The sequence below is a fragment of the Pelobates fuscus genome, chromosome 5 (assembly GCF_036172605.1).
Source record: "Pelobates fuscus isolate aPelFus1 chromosome 5, aPelFus1.pri, whole genome shotgun sequence".
NCBI classification, from domain to species: Eukaryota; Metazoa; Chordata; class Amphibia; order Anura; family Pelobatidae; genus Pelobates; species Pelobates fuscus.
The window spans coordinates 326,853,322-326,873,646 of NC_086321.1; the positions used below are offsets into that span (position 1 = coordinate 326,853,322).

Genomic DNA, 20,325 nt, shown 5'->3' on the forward strand with positions numbered 1-20,325 from the left:
AATAATAAATAATAACAAAGGATACATGTAATAGGAGACAGACAGAGAGACAACAAAGATATAGACAGACAGACCTTTATGAATATATTTGACACATTCTATAAGTTAAATTATATTGAAATATTTTATATTAGTTGTGCAATTATCATAATTAGCATCATTTGCCACTTGTCCTCTGCATCACACTCCCTCAGGGATGTGTCATCTCTTACTTATTGTCAGCTTTGACAGTCACAACCTCTTCTTCTCTTCCCACAGGATGAATGCAGGAATTTTGTGAAGGTTCTTATTCTGAGAGACAATCAAACTCTTTTTGTATGTGGAACCAACGCTTTCAACCCTGTGTGTGCAGACTATAGGGTAAGTGATCTATGTACAGTTTCACTAGCAGCATTGAATTAATGTTAGTTTGTATCCATCACTCTACTGTGGTTTGTGTCCACTGTACCCTAGTTTGCTATGTTTAACACATATCACCAAAACCTTTTTTGTTATTCACTATGACCCAGAATTGCAAACATAGGACTTGCAATTGCAATTTGGGTATCCAGCACAATTAGTGATCAGTTTTGTGAATTAAACCAAATGTTCTCATTTGATTTGGACCAACATAGGGCGAGCTAATCAATGAGCAGAAAAGTTTAAATATGTAATACTTGTTTACATAGTTATTTAGACTTGCCAGACGTTACTCTTTACAGAAGCTGTTGTTAATATTAGCAAGTTATGGCTGTTTTACAAACACAATATCTCACCATTAGTGACGCTGAATTACCAGCAGACAAGACTGTTCATGGTTTGCATAGGCTATAAATTCGAGCTGTTAACAGCGATTTACTGCTTTTATCCAACCTTTTTGCAAAATGTTTACTGGCTGCCGCTATCTCTCGAAATGTAAAACCTGCCTTTTGCCTAGTGGGAAGCCACAAGTTAACTGCAAAACTCTTGATACATCCTATAGAGAGACGAACATCTTGCACAGACAGAGCTAATTGTCTGTTAATACAAAATATCAGAAAAAAGAGGATCAGTATCGCAAAGAAAGGATCAAAGCCCCATCCTTTACCCTCTGGGCAGTGATGTTAAGGGAAATGATAATTAGGTTTAGGAGCAGGGCCGGACTGGGATAAAAATTCGGCCCGGGCATTTTTTTATCACAGCGGCCCACTAAGAAGGGGCGGGGCAGAGAGGGTGTGTTTTGTCGTCACTAACGACAAACACGCCCCCTTCTCAAAGTGCAGGCCAGGGCAGACCATGCGCAGAGCTCTGCTAAAGAGCTCTAGCATGAGAAAAAAAGCCCTGTATTTGTTCTGCACAGTGCAAGCAAATTTAATAACATGCTTGCACTGTGTTTCCTTGCAACTTGTCTCTGGTGTCTCTATAAATGGATACCAAGAGACAAAAATGCCAGGAAAGAGTATTGTGCTGTGTTTGGAGCCTGCTTGTGGGATTGTGTGTGTGTGTGTATAGAGTGAGCTGATTGTGGTGTGGTATTGTGTAATAAGGTCGGTTTTAGTCGTGTTGTGTTTGTGGTGTAAAGTAATGCATATGTGGCTAGGGGCTGTAGAGAATGTGTGTATAGGGGATGTAGCTGTCAGGATCGGGACAGGGATCCAACACGCAGAGTACAAACAGTAGCCAGATACGTATACCGGACCTTAGAATGGCCGGACTAACGTAAGTAGTACCGTATAGAATGGTCAAAGACAAGCCGAGGTCGAGGGTAACAGAAGACAGGTAAGCGAGAGACAAGCCGAATCAAGGGTAACAGAGATAAGCAGAGTAAGGTAAACAAGCCGGGTCAAAACCAAAAGGGATAATAAAATACACAAGCACTGAGTGACTAGAACAAGCTAGAACCACGACAGGGCAATGAGCTAATGAAGGAAGCTCTGTTAAATACCCTGTTCAGAGCAGTAACCACACCTCCGAGACGTCCTGATTGGTCCTGCAGCAATTGACTGACAGGTCGATCCGGGGGAGCGTCCTGATGATGACTTCCTGCCTAGATGGTGTAAAAGGCAGTCACTCCCTCGCGGCCGGCCTTGCATGACCGGATAGACCGCGGGGAAGGGAGTCATCAGACCGTCTGGATGGTGGAACAGCTAAGTCTCTACCTCTTTTGGAGGTAGAGACCACAGGTACCCTGACAGTACCCCCCCTCTCAGATACGCCCACCGGGCGGAATGAACCGGGACGAGATGGGAAGCGAGAGTGATACGCCCTGCAGAGACGGGGAGCATGAACATCCTCCTGAGGTACCCAACTCCTCTCCTCAGGACCATATCCCTTCCAATCAACCAGATATTGTACTCTCCCCCGGGAGATTCGAGAATCAATAATAGAGTTGACCTCATACTCCTCCTGACCCTCCACCTGAACGGAGCGAGGAGGGGCTATTGTGGAGGAAAATCTGTTACATATGAGTGGTTTCAGCAATGAAACGTGAAACGAGTTCGGAATGCGTAAGGTATTAGGAAGAGCTAAACGATACGCAACCGGATTGATACGGGTCAGCACCCTGTAGGGTCCAATATACCGAGGAGCGAACTTCATGGAGGGCACTTTTAAACGGATGTTCCTCGTGCTCAGCCATACCCTATCACCTGGAACAAAGACTGGAGCCGCCCTTCTACGTTTATCAGCGTGTTTCTTGACCAACATAGAGTTGTGCACAAGGATTTGTCGAGTTTGATCCCACAACTTCCTCAAATTGGCAACATGAACATCAACCGACGGCACCCCCTGGGAAGGAGAATCCGAAGGAAGAATAGACGGATGAAAACCATAATTCATGAAGAAGGGGCTTGAATGAGTAGAATCGCAAACGAGATTGTTGTGTGCAAACTCCGCCCAAGGAATCAAACCGACCCAATCATCCTGGTGTTCAGAAACAAAGCATCGTAAATATTGTTCAATTTTCTGGTTGGTACGTTCAGCAGCTCCGTTAGACTGAGGATGATAGGCAGAAGAAAAGTTTAATTTAATACCAAGTTGAGAGCAGAAGGACCTCCAAAAGCGGGAAACAAATTGGGAGCCTCTGTCCGATACAATTTGAGAGGGTATCCCATGTAGGCGAAAAATCTCCTTGGCGAATATCTCTGCCAATTCGGGAGAAGACGGAAGTTTAGGCAGGGGAATGAAGTGTGCCATCCTAGTAAACCTGTCAACCACGGTGAGGATAACAGTCTGTCTTTTAGAGATAGGTAGATCGACAATAAAGTCCATGGCCAAACAGGACCATGGTTTCTCTGGAACCTCCAAGGGTTGCAGGAGTCCACATGGAAGCGTATGGGGTTGTTTGGTTTTAGTACAAACTTCACATGCAGCGATGAACTCCTCAACATCCCTCCGTAAAGTAGACCACCAGAAGTCCTTAGAGATCAAGGCGTAAGTTTTGCGAATACCAGGATGTCCCGCCATCTTGCTATTATGTAAACACTGTAAAAGTTCCAGTTGAAAAGCAGGAGGAACGAAATGACGACCCGCAGGGGTCTGTTTAGGTGCGAGATGTTGCAACTTAATGATCTCGGCCAGTAATGGAGAATGAATCCTGAGATTCGTATTAGCAATGATATTGCACTTCGGAACTATAGAAGAAAGAACTGGTTCAGGTACAGTAGAAGGTTCATATTGGCGAGATAATGCATCGGCTTTAGAGTTTTTAGAACCAGGTCTGTAAGTCAGTACATAATTGAAGTGAGTCAGGAATAAGGACCAACGAGCTTGTCTAGAGGATAAGCGCTTAGCCTCCCCAATATATGACAAGTTTTTGTGGTCTGTCAAAATCGTAATAGGGTGTAGGGTCCCCTCCAACAAATGTCTCCACTCCTTTAAGGCTTTAATGACTGCTAACAGTTCCCTGTCTCCGATGTCATATCTGCTCTCAGCCCCAGAAAGTTTCCTGGAAAAAAAACCACACGGGTGTAATGGTTTATCTACCGCTAATCTTTGTGACAGAACCGCACCTACTCCTGTCTCAGAGGCATCGACCTCGAGTAGAAACGGCAAAGTCGTATCAGGATGGACTAATGTTGGAGTAGAAGCAAAAAGTTCTTTGAGCCTCTTGAAAGCAGCGAGAGCTTCAGGAGACCACGTCTTAGTTTCTGCCCCCTGTTTGGTCATATTGGTAATGGGCGCAATAATAGACGAGTAACCCTTAATGAAGCGCCTATAATAATTGGAGAAACCAATAAACCTCTGAATAGCCTTGAGTCCCTTAGGTAATGGCCAATCTAAAATAGACTGGAGTTTGTCAGGGTCCATCTTAAAACCTTCCCCAGAAATCACGTAACCAAGAAAATCTATCTGAGACTGATCAAAGCTGCATTTTTCCAATTTACAGTATAGACCATGTTGCAGAAGTTTCTGTAATACCGCTCTGACCTGTCTATGGTGAGTTTCAATCTCCCTAGAGTGTATCAGTATGTCGTCTAGGTAGACAATGACACAATCATGTTGAAACTCCCTAAGTACCTCATTAATCAGATCCTGAAATACTGCAGGAGCATTGCAAAGTCCAAACGGCATAACTGTGTATTCATAGTGACCGTACCGAGTATTGAACGCCGTCATCCACTCGTGTCCCTGCTGGACTCTCACCAAATTATATGCCCCTCTGAGATCTAACTTGGTGAAGATTTTGGAGCCCTTAAGACGATCAAATAACTCGGTAATAAGTGGAATAGGATAGGCATTTCTGACAGTTATTTTATTCAAGCCTCGGTAATCGATACAAGGTCTCAGCGTGCCATCCTTTTTCTTAACGAAAAAGAACCCAGCCCCGGCCGGGGAAGAAGACCTCCTAATGAATCCCTTTTCTAAGTTCTCCCGAATATACTCCTCTAGAACCAAGTTTTCCTGAACAGACAAAGGATATACATGGCCCCTCGGAGGCATAGTCCCAGGTAGAAGCTTAATTTTACAATCAAATGGCCTGTGTGGCGGCAAAGAATCGGCATTCTTCTTGTCAAATACTGCCTTTAAGTCTAGGTAAAGGTCTGGTATCTGTCTTTCTGTGGACTGAATAGGAGTCTCAGGTATGTTAACATTAGCTAATGGAGAAACCTTGCATAAACACCTATCCTGGCAACCCTGGCCCCACGAGAGTATCTCCCCTAACTCCCAATCGATAATAGGGTTATGTTTCTTCAACCATGGGTACCCCAGAACTATGGGAACAGAAGGGGATGAAATGAGCAAAAGAGATAAATTCTCCACGTGTAGGATACCAACATTTAAACTAATGGGTATGGTTTCACGAAAGATAACAGGGTCTAGTAGTGGTCTACCATCTATGGCCTCAACGGCCAAGGGTGTCTCCCTTAGCTGGGATGGGAAATTGTTCTTAATAGCAAAGGCTTGGTCGATAAAATTCTCAGCAGCACCGGAATCTATCAATGCCATAGCCCTTACTACTTCCTTCTCCCAAGTTAAGGAAACTGGTAGCAGAAGCCTGTGATCTTGATAATTAGGAGTAGAGGACAAAATAGAAACACCCAAGGCTTGTCCTCTAGAGAGACTTAGGTGCGAGCGTTTCCCGGACGGTTAGGACAGTTCGAGAGTAAATGACCCTTGGCTCCACAATACATACACAAACCCTCTCTTCTCCTGTACTGTCTTTCCTCCTCAGAGAGGCGGGTATAACCTATCTGCATAGGTTCAGGAAGCAAAGATACCGTGGAGTCAGGACTTGGAAAAGCGGGGGCTAACCTAAAGGAAGGTCTCCGGTTCCTCTCTCGAGTGTTCTGTCTCTCTCTTAAACGTTCATCTATACGAGAGATGAACGAAATTAAATCTTCTAAATTCTCAGGGAGTTCTCTGGTAGCAACCTCATCAAGGATTACTTCAGATAGGCCATTCAAAAATACATCCATATACGCCTGCTCATTCCACTTGACTTCTGACGCCAGAGACCTGAACTCTAGTGCATAATCCACCAGTGTTCGGTTCTCCTGTCTCAGGCGCAACAGTAATCTGGCTGCATTAACCTTTCTACCTGGAGGATCAAATGTTCTTCTAAAAGCAGCTACAAATGCGTTATAGTTATACACTAATGGGTTATCGTTCTCCCATAGTGGGTTGGCCCATCTCAGAGCTTTCTCAATAAGTAGGGTGATAATAAATCCTACCTTTGCCCTATCTGTAGGATAAGAGCGGGGTTGCAATTCAAAGTGGATACTAATTTGGTTTAAAAAACCACGACACTTCTCAGGAACCCCACCATAGCGTACTGGGGGGGTAATGCGAGAAGAAGCACCCACTGTGGCTACCTCTAGACCTAAACTGACAGGAGAAACAGGGGTATTACGTATCTCCTCTGGTGGGTTATTGGCATGAGATAATAGAGCCTGTAGCGCAAGCGCCATCTGATCCATTCTGTGATCCATGGCTTCAAACCTAGGATCAGGAGAAGCCAGCTGACTGTTTGTACTTGCAGGATCCATTGGCCCTGTCGTAATGTCAGGATCGGGACAGGGATCCAACACGCAGAGTACAAACAGTAGCCAGATACGTATACCGGACCTTAGAATGGCCGACTAACGTAAGTAGTACCGTATAGAATGGTCAAAGACAAGCCGAGGTCGAGGGTAACAGAAGACAGGTAAGCGAGAGACAAGCCGAATCAAGGGTAACAGAGATAAGCAGAGTAAGGTAAACAAGCCGGGTCAAAACCAAAAGGGATAATAGAATACACAAGCACAGAGTGACTAGAACAAGCTAGAACCACGACAGGGCAATGAGCTAATGAAGGAAGCTCTGTTAAATACCCTGTTCAGAGCAGTAACCACACCTCCGAGACATCCTGATTGGTCCTGCAGCAATTGACTGACAGGTCGATCCGGGGGAGTGTCCTGATGATGACTTCCTGCCTAGATGGTGTAAAAGGCAGTCACTCCCTCGCGGCCGGCCTTGCATGACCGGATAGACCGCGGGGAAGGGAGTCATCAGACCGTCTGGATGGTGGAACAGCTAAGTCTCTACCTCTTTTGGAGGTAGAGACCACAGGTACCCTGACAGTAGCAAGTGTGTGCATACAGGCTATAGTGTGTGTGTGTGTATATGTGATGTAGTGTTTGTAGAGAGTGTGCGTTTAAGGGTGTAGTATGTGTTTGCTTACAAGGAATCTAGTGTGTGTATAGGGGATCCAGAGTGTGTATGTCAGGAATGTAGTGTGTGTGCGTGTGTGTATATATATATATATATATATATATATATATATGTATGTTTGGAAGTATTGTGTATGTGTGTGGTGCAGTGTGTTGGGGAGGTTCTGTGTGTATGTGAGGGGTGCAGTATGTGTGTATGATGGATGCTGTGTATGATGTGTGTGAGGGTGCTGTGTATGAGGGTGCTGTGTATGAGGGTGCTGTGTATGATGTGTGTGAGAGTGCTGTGTATGATATGTTTTGTGATAGTGCTGAGTGTGATGTGTGTGAGAGTGCTGAGTGTAATAGTGCTGTGGATGATGTGTGTGAGTGCTGAGGGTGATGTGTGTGAGGGTGCTGTGTGTGAGAGTGCCGAGTGTGAGAGTCCTGTGGATGATGTGTGAGAGTGCTGTGTGTTGTGTGTGAGTGCTGTGTGTGATGTGTTTTGTGATAGTGCTGAGTGTGATGTGTGTGAGAGTGCTGTGTGTGATGTGTTTTGTGATGTGTGATGTGTGTGAGAGTGCTGTGTGTGAGAGTGCTGAGTGTGATAGTGCTGTTTATGATGTGCGTGAGAGTGCTGTGTATGATGTGTTTTGTGATAGTGCTGAGTGTGATGTGTGTGAGAGTGCTGTGTGTGAGAGTGCTGAGTGTGATAGTGCTAAGTGTGATGTGTGTGAGAGTGCTGTGTGTGAGAGTGCTGTGTGTGATGGGTGTGAGAGTGCTTTGTGTGAAAGTGCTGTGTGTGAAAGTGCTGTGATGGGTGTGAGAGTGCTGTGTGTGAAAGTGCTGTGATGGGTGTGAGAGTGCTGTGTGTGATGGGTGTGAGAGTGCTGTGTGTGATGGGTGTGAGAGTGCTGTGTGTGAGAGTGCTGTGTGTGATGGGAGTGAGAGTGATGTGTGTGATGGGTTTGAGAGTGCTGAGTGTGATAGTGCTGTGGATGATGTGCGTGAGAGTGCTGTGTATGATGTGTTTTGTGATAGTGCTGAGTGTGATGTGTGTGAGAGTGCTGAGTGTGATAGTGCTGAGTGTGATGTGTGTGAGAGTGCTGTGTGTGATGGGTGTGAGTGCTGTGTGTGAAAGTGCTGTGTGTGAAAGTGCTGTGATGGGTGTGAGAGTGCTGTGTGTGAAAGTGCTGTGATGGGTGTGAGAGTGCTGTGTGTGATGGGTGTGAGAGTGCTGTGTGTGAGAGTGCTGTGTGTGATGGGAGTGAGAGTGCTGTGTGTGATGGGTGTGAGAGTGCTGTGTGTGATGGGAGTGAGAGTGCTGTGTGTGATGGGAGTGAGAGTGCTGTGTGTGATGGGAGTGAGAGTGCTGTGTGTGATGGGTGTGAGAGTGCTGTGTGTGATGGGTGTGAGAGTGCTGTGTGTGATGGGTGTGAGAGTGCTGTGTGTGATGGGTGTGAGAGTGCTGTGTGTGATGGGAGTGAGAGTGCTGGGTGTGAGAGTGCTGTGTGTGATGGGAGTGAGAGTGCTGTGTGTGATGGGAGTGAGAGTGCTGGATGTGATGGGTGTGAGAGTGCTGTGTGTGATGGGAGTGAGAGTGCTGGGTGTGATGGGTGTGAGAGTGCTGTGTGTGATGGGAGTGAGAGTGATGGGTGTGAGTGCTGTGTGTGCATGTTAGAAGGGATTGAGTGTTGGGGGGGTAAAATTAAATAAAAAAGTAGGTATTATGTGCCCCCCCTCTCCCCCCTCCTCCCTCCTTACCTTTAGCCTGGGAGGTGGGGACCGGCAAGCTGGTGAGTGAGAGCCCGGCAAGCTGGTATCTTCCCTAGTGGTCCAGTGGGTGAGTGAACTCTAGCCTGCGAGGCTAGAGTTCACTCTCGCGAGATCCGGTCGTTGCCATGGCAACGCGCCGGATCTCGAGAGAGGAACCCGGCGGAGCTGAAAGATAGAGCTCCGCCGGGTCCTCTCCCTCCCTCCCCGGCCGCAGGTCTATTAAAGTGGGCCGGTGAGGGAGATCTTTGATCTCCCCACCAGCCCTTCATGGCACACAGCGGGCCGGCGCTCGGATAGTGCCGGCCCTGCATAGACCGGCAGGGGAGATCCTGGGACCTCCTCTGCCGGCCTCGGCCCATGGCCACCGCGGCCCACCGGGCATTTGCCCGGTGTGCCCGATGGCCAGTCCGGGCCTGTTTAGGAGATATTCAGTCCCCTAAGCCGATAAAGTTATTTGACCCCAGATATTGTGACCATGTAATGCCTAGTCTACTGGGCCAATTATCTGTCTCCAAATAGTATTCCCAGGAGATACCCACTACCGGGTTCCATAATATGGTCCCCAAACAGCAGAATTGAGAGATACCAAGTCAGTTGACCACAAATAGCAGGCTTAAAAGATGCCCAGCTAACTGAGCCCCTAATCTGCCCCAGATAGCCATTCTAGGAGAACCCTAGTCTCCTGGGCCCATTCAATCATTCAATCAGTGGGTGTAGGATATGGACTAGTAGGTGAGGTCAATTCCCCCATAAGCCTAGAAATTCCCAAGCCCCTAGTCACCCCTAAAATATGTCCTCATATTGCACAGTGGGGTGAAGGGTAATTATAATTCACCTTAAGAGATGCCCAGTCTCTTGAGCCTATAATCTGGCTCCAAACTGCAGGCAAAGGAGATCCTCAGTAAACTGACCCATAATCTGGTTTCAAAGAGCAGGCTTAGGAGATGATGGTGGTTAGAGGTCCACAAAACCTGAGCGCTATTCTGTGAGTAGTACACTGCGCTGTATGATATATTCGGTTTCTGCAATTTCTTGGATGGAATAGCCACCATCTATCAGAGCAAGAATAGACTGATGAGTTTTAGAAGTTAGTTCTTTGTTTCTGGCCATCTTGAATCTGTAATCAAACCCACAAATGCTGATGCTACAGATACTCATGTAGTCTAATGAAGGCCAATTTTATTTTCAACTGTCCTGACATAATTGCAAAAGGGTTTTCTAATGAACAGTTAGCTTTTTTAAATTATAAACTTGCATTAACAAACACAACGTGCCATTGGAACACCGGACAGACAGTTTCTGATAATGGGCTCTGTATGCCTATGTCGATATACTATTTAAAATCAGCCAGCTTCATTAGTTACATAAAATACATACAATGTAGGAGATGATTCACACTTCTAGAATGGTTCTGTAATATAAAAAAGCAATATAGTGTAATATGCTAATACAATTGTATCAATCGAAATGAGCGTCAGGTACTCACAAGCCTAGAGCCAAATTCCTGCATATGGCTCTCATGGATAGCGCTGTGGGACTTTTTAGGATGTCCCTCTCCTATTCCCAGATCACTTATAGGATGCTCCGGTTGAGTAATAATCCAGGTTCCACAACTTGACTTGAATCTTTCAGGAGAAAACTTTATTGCTCCCCAATGTGGAGTAAAACATGGATAAAAGTAAAATATAGTTAAAATAAATAAAAAATAGTATGACTATATATAGTCCTGCCGATTGGCAAATTAATGTCCAAATGTCCGAAACGCGTTTCGCCCCGTACCAGGGGCTTTTTCAATCGGTGTATGGGCTTCCTTCTCTGTTTGGCGTCTTCTTAATCCCCTTGTGTCTTTCACTTCCGGGTTCCGGCTATCGCACGTATGGAACGCAACGTGCGTTCCAACGCTGACGGCATGCGTTCCACTTTCAGATGGCGCCGTCTCCATCAACTGACGTCACTGGAACGCACGTCGAGCGTATCGTGCGTTCCATTTCGGAATTAATGGGAATTTAATAGCATTAGTAGCATAACATTAAAGTGCTGATATTGTGCAAAAGGTGATAATAGCCTTTAACTTAGATAGTATTAATCACACTGAAACAAACATCATATGCTGACATATTATATTAAAGTGCTAGTATTGTGCTAATGGTGATAATAATTCTTAATATTAATACTGATATCTTTAAAGTGCTCTGGTGTATCTGAAGGTGCTTATAGTTATAGGGTATTGTTAGCTGTCCATTATAATATTAAATATTCATCACACAGGTGTCTCTAAGTGGAAGTGCTCTGATGGGTAACAAAGTGCTTTCCGTTTTAAAGGATAGCAAATATATAGAATACATTTAAAAGCCTGTTCTATGTAATAGGAGGTGACAGCATTTTCCGGATATTATTCAATTTTATTCTAGCATAGAGATGTTACACACAAATAGGCATTTAGAAGAAATGACAGACCTCGAAGTCTGAATTTAGTCCGTGGGGTATTAGAGTGTTAAAATTATAGATGAATTTCATTTCTTCTATTCCGATTTTTTTGTTAAAGTCACCTCCCCTCCAATCTTTTTCTACAAGTTTAAGTGGGCAGAAAAATAGGTTCTCAGACTCCTGGTTATGGTGGGTTTTAAAGTGCTTGGATAGACTGTGTGTCTCTAGACCCTTTTTTATGTTGTGCACATGTTCCGAAATTCTTATGTGCAGGCATCTTATGGTTCTGCCTATGTATAGTAGGCCACAGGGGCATTTAATCACATAAATGACTCCTTTTGAAAAGCATGTAAGTTGTTCCTTGATGGTAAATTCCTTATTGATGAAGTCTTTAATATCGGTCAGGTGTCTCTTTTTACTTTTGGTGGTCCTGCACGCCAGGCAGGTCCCACAACCATAGAAACCTTTATTATGGTTTAGAAAATGTTTTATTTTAGCTGGGCCTTCACTACTTCGAACTAGGGTTTTTTCATATTAGTGGCACCTCTATAAATTATACGTGGTTGGATCGGTAAAATATTTTTCAAAACAGGATCTTCTTGTAAGATATACCAATATTTCCTAATGGCTCTATTTACTTGTTTGTGGTTACCATTAAAATTGCAAATAAAAGGAATATTTTGGGTATACGTAGATTGTGTGTTTTTGGGTTTGTAGGTTAATAAATCTTTCCTTGATGTGTTCATTACTTCTTCCATAGCCATATTCAATTCAGTTTCTTCGTATCCTTTTTCTTTAAACTGTTCTCTTATCCTCCCTGCTTGTGTTGTAAAGTCTTCATCATTAGTGCAGTTTCGCCTTATCCTCAAAAATTGTCCTTTAGGTGCGTTCTTAAGCCATGGTCTATGGTGGCAACTGGATTTCTCGATGTACCCGTTTGCATCTACTGTTTTGAAGAAATTTTTTGTTTTAATTTGCTCATTCTGTACAAAGATGTGAAGATCTAAAAAATGGATTTCCTTCTGGCTTTGAGAGGTAGTAAGAATAATCCCCCAGTCATTGTCATTTAAAAAGTGTTTGAACATCTCTAAAAGGTCTGTCGTGCCTTCCCAAATTAAAAAGATGTCGTCTATATATCGGTGGTAGGACACCAAATTCGACACCCCGGGGGGTGGATTGAATAGATGAAGTGTTCCTCCCAATACGCCATAAAAAGATTTGCGTAACTGGGTGCGAATTTGGTGCCCATCGCCGTCCCTCTAATTTGTAGATAAAAAGTATCGTGATACCAAAAGAAGTTGTTCGTTAAAATGAGGTGAATCCCTTCTAAAATGAACTCTATTTGCTCATCTTTAAAATCCGCTTTAACTAAAAAGTATTTCACCGCTTTTATTCCTATTTCGTGTGGAATAATACTGTACAAGGATGTAACGTCACTTGTAACCAAATGATAACAGTTTTTCCATTGGATAGAATCTAAAACTTGTAAGATATGGATTGTATCCTTCAAGTGTGACAATGTTTTAGCAACTATAGGCTGTAATAGTATATCGATGTACTCTGAAATTCTAGAGGAAATGGAGTCTATTCCTGATATAATTGGGCGTCCTGGTGGGTTCAGTGGGTTCTTATGTACTTTAGATAAATAATAAAAAAACGGTAACTTTGGGTGTGCCGTCTGTAGATATTTACCTTCTTTTTCTGTGAGTATTTCTTTTTCCAATCCCTTCTTAATATATTCTTCAAAGAGTTCCTTCACTTTGTTAGTGGGATTAGAATTAAGTTTTTGGTAAGTGCTGGAATCTGAAAGGATTCTTTCAGATTCTTCCATGTATTTCAGCTTCGATAATACCACTATCCCACCCCCTTTGTCGGCCGGTTTTATAATCAGGTCTTTGTTTTTTTGTAATTTTGTTAAAGTATTCTTTTCTTTTCTAGACATGTTTTGTTGAAATTTATTTAGTTTTTTAATTTTGTTTATTTCCCCCATCACCATGGTCTCAAATGTTTTCATTCCATCAGAGATCATGTGTCTGGGAAAAAAAAGTAGATTTCTCTTTCAATTGTGTTTGAACAAAATTTTGTTCACTTTCCGGGGGTTCATTGATCGGGCAATTTTTATCATTAAAAAACTTTTTTAAGCATAGATTTCTCATGAATTTATTCATGTCAATGAAAAAATTGAATTTATCTATTTCGGCTGTAGGGGCGAACTTAAGGCCTTTTTTTAGGACTTGTATTTCTCCCTCAGTAAGTGGGCAATCAGTAAGGTTAAAGATTCCGTTGGAGTCTATAACCTTCCCTTCTTTTCTTTGTTTCCCCTTTCTTCCTCTTCTGTTTCTTGTTCTCTGGATCTTGTTCTCTGGATTAATGTTATGCTACTAATGCTATTAAATTCCCATTAATTCCGAAATGGAACGCACGATACGCTCGACGTTCGTTCCAGTGACGTCAGTTGATGGAGACGGCGCCATCTGAAAGTGGAACGCATGCCGTCAGCGTTGGAACGCACGTTGCGTTCCATACGTGCGATAGCCGGAACCCGGAAGTGAAAGACACAAGGGGATTAAGAAGACACCAAACAGAGAAGGAAGCCCATACACCGATTGAAAAAGCCCCTGGTACGGGGCGAAACGCGTTTCGGACATTTGGACATTAATTTGCCAATCGGCAGGACTATATATAGTCATACTATTTTTTATTTATTTTAACTATATTTTACTTTTATCCATGTTTTACTCCACATTGGGGAGCAATAAAGTTTTCTCCTGAAAGATTCAAGTCAAGTTGTGGAACCTGGATTATTACTCAACCGGAGCATCCTATAAGTGATCTGGGAATAGGAGAGGGACATCCTAAAAAGTCCCACAGCGCTATCCATGAGAGCCATATGCAGGAATTTGGCTCTAGGCTTGTGAGTACCTGACGCTCATTTCGATTGATACAATTGTATTAGCATATTACACTATATTGCTTTTTTATATTACAGAACCATTCTAGAAGTGTGAATCATCTCCTACATTGTATGTATTTTATGTTTGTATTTTATAGAGTGGTGTAAGGGGTTTCCACTCAGGTGATCTGTGGCATTTATTGCCACCACACTTAATCCCACTTTGTTTGTATATATACTTGTGTTTCACTAGCTTCATTAGTTATTTACAACATTAACAATATCTACACTGTATTTTGCATCAATCTGTATTGCATTCGAAACCAGGTTAATTTCTAAGTAACCCCCAAACATTTGAACACTGCTGTGTGTATGTATATATAAATGTGTTAACTTCTTACTCACTATTAATGAGTGAGGAGATAAGGACAACCTTTAAGCAGGACTTCTGTAGATAGAAGGTCTGATAGACATCTGCTATTGTACCAACCAGAAGTAAAGTGGGCATTGAACAGGTTTAGACTCAGGCATAGATGCCCAGTAGGACCCCACTGTTATTAGTAAACCTCATTCCACAGTCCGGCAGATGCAGAAAACAACCCTCACACAGCCACCAATGATCTGTAGCAATTGGAGGAACCATGTTAATCTTTTGGTGATAGTAAGTCAGAAAGGTTTGCTTCTTAAACTATTAAATCTGCTTGAAGAGGCTCTCTTCAAATGTATACTTTATTCTGGTTACTTCTAAATGGGTGTTAGTGTTTTAGTGTTTCATTTGTGCTTTTGTCCTAGGCAAATTTAAGCAAAGTGAAGGAGTGCTATGTTAATATTATAGGAGAAACCAGAATTATTGGGGTAAATTGACTTAGTGGTCGACTTGACATTGTAAACTCATTTGATTTGACTAAGCTCTGTATGCAACATGCATATATCAGACTGTGTTTATATGAACTATGCTTGGATCTAGCAAGATCTAGTAGCATTTCTGTGAAAAATAGTATTTGCGTGCTTGCTTGTGCAATATGCATGTATCTGGCTGTATTTTATCAACATATGGACGAATCAGGCAGTATTTAAATAAAATGTGCATGGATCTGTCAGGATGCAGTGGATTCCTATAGAATATTCAGGGATCTGGGATCTATCCATACCTTCCGATCACAGTATTCAACTGCAAGTCTCTATCATCCTTTCTCTCAGACTGACACTCTGGAACAAGTTGGGGACACTCTGAGTGGGATGGCTCGTTGTCCATATGACCCTAAACATGGAAATGTAGCTCTTTTTGCAGGTAAAGGGGGATAAAAAAAGGTGGGATTTGTATATATCACCAGGAAAAATACGTATTAAGGTGATAATTTAAATACAGCAGAGTCCCGCAACCCTTAAAAAGTGCAAATGCATACAAAATTTGAAAAAAAAAGTATTAGAATGTAAAATTTTGCGATTTATCTATTTTTTGAGTTATACATTTTAGTTTATACTTAGTACTGAAGTATAGGATTTTTTTTAATTTGAAGAAGGAAAACAGTAATAAAAAAATAGCGTCAGAGTTTTTTTTCCCCAAATACAAGATAACTCTCCTAAAAACAGCATGCTTCAGGCGAGAGCACCTTGGCTCATGTAATATGCTCAGTATACATGCATGTAAATGTCACAATATAATGTCACTTACCATCTCCAAAAAAATGCACAAGCAAAATGAGGCAAGTTTTGTTATAAGAAAAAATAAGTGGGAGGAACTTCGGGGTGGTGGCCAGCTATTAATTTTAGCTAGTAGCCCAGACTAATGGCCTTTTAGATTTTTAATTTTTTTCATAAAAATTATAGTTTTTAATATTTACAATTATTATATATTGTTAAACGATAAATGTATTTCATTTTAAAGGAACACTCCGAGCACCATAACCACTGTAGTGTGCCGTACTGTTTATGAGGCCAGGAGTGTCCTGACACTCTCCCATTGTGAGTAGTCAAACCATTGTAGAATGGTTTGACTACTTCCCTGCGGTCTGTCAGGTGTTGCTCCATCCCACCACTACAGCATCCTCTCTAGCTCTGTCTCTGTCTTAACTAAGCCCAGCAGTGTAGGGCTTTGCTTATTGGCTGAGAAAACTCAACAGACACTCTCAGTCAATGAACTATCCCTGCACGGCAAAGCTTAGCTCAGGAGAATTAACGGAAGCTCCTAAACAGGAGCTTCCGACTCTCCTGGTTGCAGTTAGCAGGTAACAGGGAATGGCGCCTTGGTGGCCCCCAAACAAAAAGTCAAACCATTCTAAAACAGTTGAATTATCTACATTGGTGGAGAACCAGAGCATACTGGACCATAAGCACTGCAGCAATCTTTTTTTGCGAATTATAGTTCCTCATTACTTTGCCTGATTAGCATTCTAAAATGCATGATTGGTCTGGGGAGGCAGTGTCTAAAATATTTTGAATAGCAGTGGCTAAAAAGTATAAGAATGCTATGGTCTAGTTAGTATGTATTTCATTAGATAATAAATCATGTTTATTTAGTATAAATTTACTAGTGGACCCTGCCCTTTTGTATCTATATCCTGATTAAAGCCCTATTTTGCTGATCACTCATTGAATTTCTATCCCACTCACATTGAGTAGATTTTACTCACCGTCACATGAGTAGTTTATCTTTGTGGACTTTCACCTTATCCTCGTTACTTTACTGCGAACACTATTTGCATGTTTTAAGCATTTTAAAATGTAAAGAAAATGATCATGTGCAGGAAAATAAATCTACCAGAGGTTCTGCCTACAATTTTAAGTCTACTTCGTCGTAAGTAGCTCTCTATCTACAGAGAAGCTATAAAACGAAACAAGTAGTAATGCAGAGACAATCAACTGATGCATGCAGATGTACATTCCAAGTACTGCAACATAGGACTTATTTTTTTCTGTCATTGTCTCCCTGATTTTTCTCCCCACTAATAGATGGAATGCTCTTCACCGCTACTGTAACAGATTTCCTTGCAATTGATGCTGTCCTCTACCGCAGCCTTGGTCAGCTTCCAGCTCTCCGCAGTGTGAAACATGATTCTAAGTGGTTCAAGGGTGAGAGACCACATAAAGATGATGGTTGAGTCCTGATCACAATGCAAGGTCTGCGTGAAATGGTTGTGATAGTAGTGTATGGTCCAAGTAATAGTAGTTAGGGATTTGAGTTGTCTGATGTGTCCCTAACACTTCTGTTTCCGTTTAGATCCATACTTTGTCCATGCGGTGGAGTGGAAGGACCATGTCTATTTTTTCTTCAGGGAAATTGCAGTGGAATTCAGCTACCTTGAAAAGGTGACCTAGTTGTCTACATAATATTAATCTAAGCAATTATAATCCGACTTATGACATTGGCATATGTGATCACGGTTTTAGGTGCACCAATTATTATTTAGAACTCATTAATAAATTCTCATTAATGCATTCTCAGAGTCATGGATACAACAAAGAGCTGTAAACATCAGTTTATGGGAACTTTCTTGCAATTATGTAATTTTTGTAACATGATGTGAGCATATTACGAATGTGCATATAATTCAAAGCAGAAGTTATTAGTCAGTTTCTTTATCTTAGAAACTGGGACACAGCAGCATGGACAGTATAGACAGACGATGATGACGCATTTTGTGTCTTGGCGGGCACATTATCAAAGACCTTCTTTATCCAGTTTTCTGACCCAGATTTATACTGAAAACATATAATCTTTCAGATTTTATGTCCACATTCTGTTTTAGGTTACTTGCAAGTTGCAAGAGTCTCCATAAATCTAAAAAGTTATTTAGACATTTGCCTACAAAGCTTTCAACTGTTCTCTAAAACAGAGCCCAAGCATATTCAGACACCAGCAATGTAGTTAGTTAGCAGCTCTCTTTATATGGGCTGAGGAGGCACAAAATTAAAGCTGGGTTTTATGGTCTCTTTACTTTCTTTCCCTTCACCAGTAGACATTGCCATATCATATAAATTTTCTGCTGCAATATTCAGATAGTCGGGTACAAATATGGTGTAGTCTACCTTGGGTCCATAGTACAGACTGGTAGTGGAGGTCTAATGGTATGGCGGATATTTTCCTGGCAAACATGAGGCACATTAATACCAGCTGAGTAACTTTTAAATGCTACAGTCTGCCTCAGTATTGTACATCTAATTATGGCTGGCCGTCTTCTAACGGTTACTCTTATCTCAAAGCTCATGTTACGTCATGTGATGATGGAATGTAACACTTGCAGCATAAAGGTACACAGAATGATAGTATCATCTCAACATAGCCCAGTGTTAAATCTATGTCACATTTCAGGGGTATTAGACAGGTATACCTATTAAAGTGGGTGTGAGTATATTTATATATATAAAAAAACAAAAAAAATATTTAAGGATAGCACTCCAAGGACTTTTTTTTATAAAATATAACTTTTATTTACCTTCTAAATAAAAACGGTCAACGTTTCAGCTTGATCCCCTCAAGCTTTACTCAGGACAGGTGTGTCCTGAGGAAAGCTTGAGGGGATCAAGCTGAAACATTGACCGTTTTTATTTAAAAGGTAAATAAAAGTTATATTTTATATAAAGTCCTTGGAGTGCTATCCTTAAATATTTTTTGTGTTTTTGTCTGGACAAGCACCGGGCGTTATATTAGTTTTTTGAGTGGAGTGCAAGATTTGTTACTATATATATATATATATATATATATATATATATATATTCTGCAACATTACAGCTCCTGAATGAAACTTTCATCAAGATTTGCTTCTGAAACTGAAAAAGTGAGACATTAGATCACACAGTGTTCACCATAAGAAGTCCCTGTCTTGCTTTTCTTTGCAAAATCCCATGCCATTTTTTTAACAGGAGCACGTGCCTCCCAACAGTCCCTCTTTCAGTGGGACTGTGATGATTCCAGGGTCTTGTCCTACTTTAGTTTCTCGGTATCCTGCATCTGATTGTATACCTCCCAAAGTTCAGAGGTATATGGGAACAACAGGCATTCAAACTACACGTTTATATGTACAGTTGTTTACTTTTTCTTATAATACAACTTCTCTTTTTTCTTATATTTATTTTCAATCTTCATCTATTTTTTTCCAGCAATATAAAACCATTTCCATCTCTCTCTCTCTCTCTCTCTCTCTCTCCGATTCTGTTTGTGTAGGTTGTTGTTTCTCGTGTTTCCCGTGTGTGTAAGAATGATATGGGGGGATCTCAAAGTGTTCTAGAGAAGCAATTTTCCTCCTTCCTAAAGGCACGTCTGAACTGTTCAGTTCCAGGAGACTCTCACTTTTACTTCAATGTCATCCAGCAAACCAGTAAGATATTGGATGTAGGAGGAAGGCATGTCATCCTGGCTCTGTTCTCCACACCTACTAACAGGTATAACATGCATGAGAAATGAAGAATGCGTCATTAGAATGGATTTAGGAGAAACGCATAGGTATAAACTGACACATGATCCCTATCTTTCCCCTATCAAGTATTCCTGGTTCGGCTGTGTGCATGTTTGACATGGAGCAAATGGCGTCCGTGTTTTCAGGAAGATTTAGAGAGCAGCGCACTCCGGATTCTATCTGGACAGCAGTGCCCGAGGAACAAGTACCAGAACCACGGTGAGCAAATTAATTAATAACATGTTTGAAAAAGATACTTGATAATTACTGCCATGATGTTAAGATCAAGAACATAAAGCAATTAACCTCTTTCCTCCCAGCAACACATGTAACCTGCTAACTTTAGTTTTGTATTGCAAAGTTTAGCCTTTTCCCTCTTTGCTCCAGCTTTGGTGTTAAACAAATAAGTAAACATAGTTTATAGTAATTATAATTTATTTGCACAATACAGGATCGACAGTATGACTCCTAACATCTGCACAATGGTCTGGATTCAACAATGGATCTTGCATCTGCCCCCCTTGGTGTTGGTAGTACAGGTTTCCAGGATTCTTCTTGGTAGAGTGTTCTTTATAAGTATTATTAGCACTGGCCTTCCACTCCTTGTGACCTTAGCTATCGTAAGGAAGCGTGGAACCTGGATGCCCCAGTGTCTCTGGCCTCTAGCTCACCATGGGTTCTTCAATGCCCAGCTCTTTTGGTCTCGAGCTTGTACTAGGATCCATTGGATATGGATCTGGCTGGG

The 20,325-nt window shown here is 41.9% G+C and overlaps 1 protein-coding gene across 1 annotated transcript in view; it reads left to right on the top strand.

The window, feature by feature from the left end:
- The window catches only part of LOC134611603 (semaphorin-6B-like), a 117,262-nt gene that overhangs the window by 62,167 nt on the left and 34,770 nt on the right, over positions 1 to 20,325 (top strand). Inside the window, 6 exon segments of the mRNA XM_063455653.1 lie at positions 259 to 360; positions 15,385 to 15,475; positions 17,137 to 17,256; positions 17,405 to 17,493; positions 19,349 to 19,566; positions 19,668 to 19,799. Coding sequence (XP_063311723.1) covers positions 259 to 360; positions 15,385 to 15,475; positions 17,137 to 17,256; positions 17,405 to 17,493; positions 19,349 to 19,566; positions 19,668 to 19,799 — 752 coding nt within the window.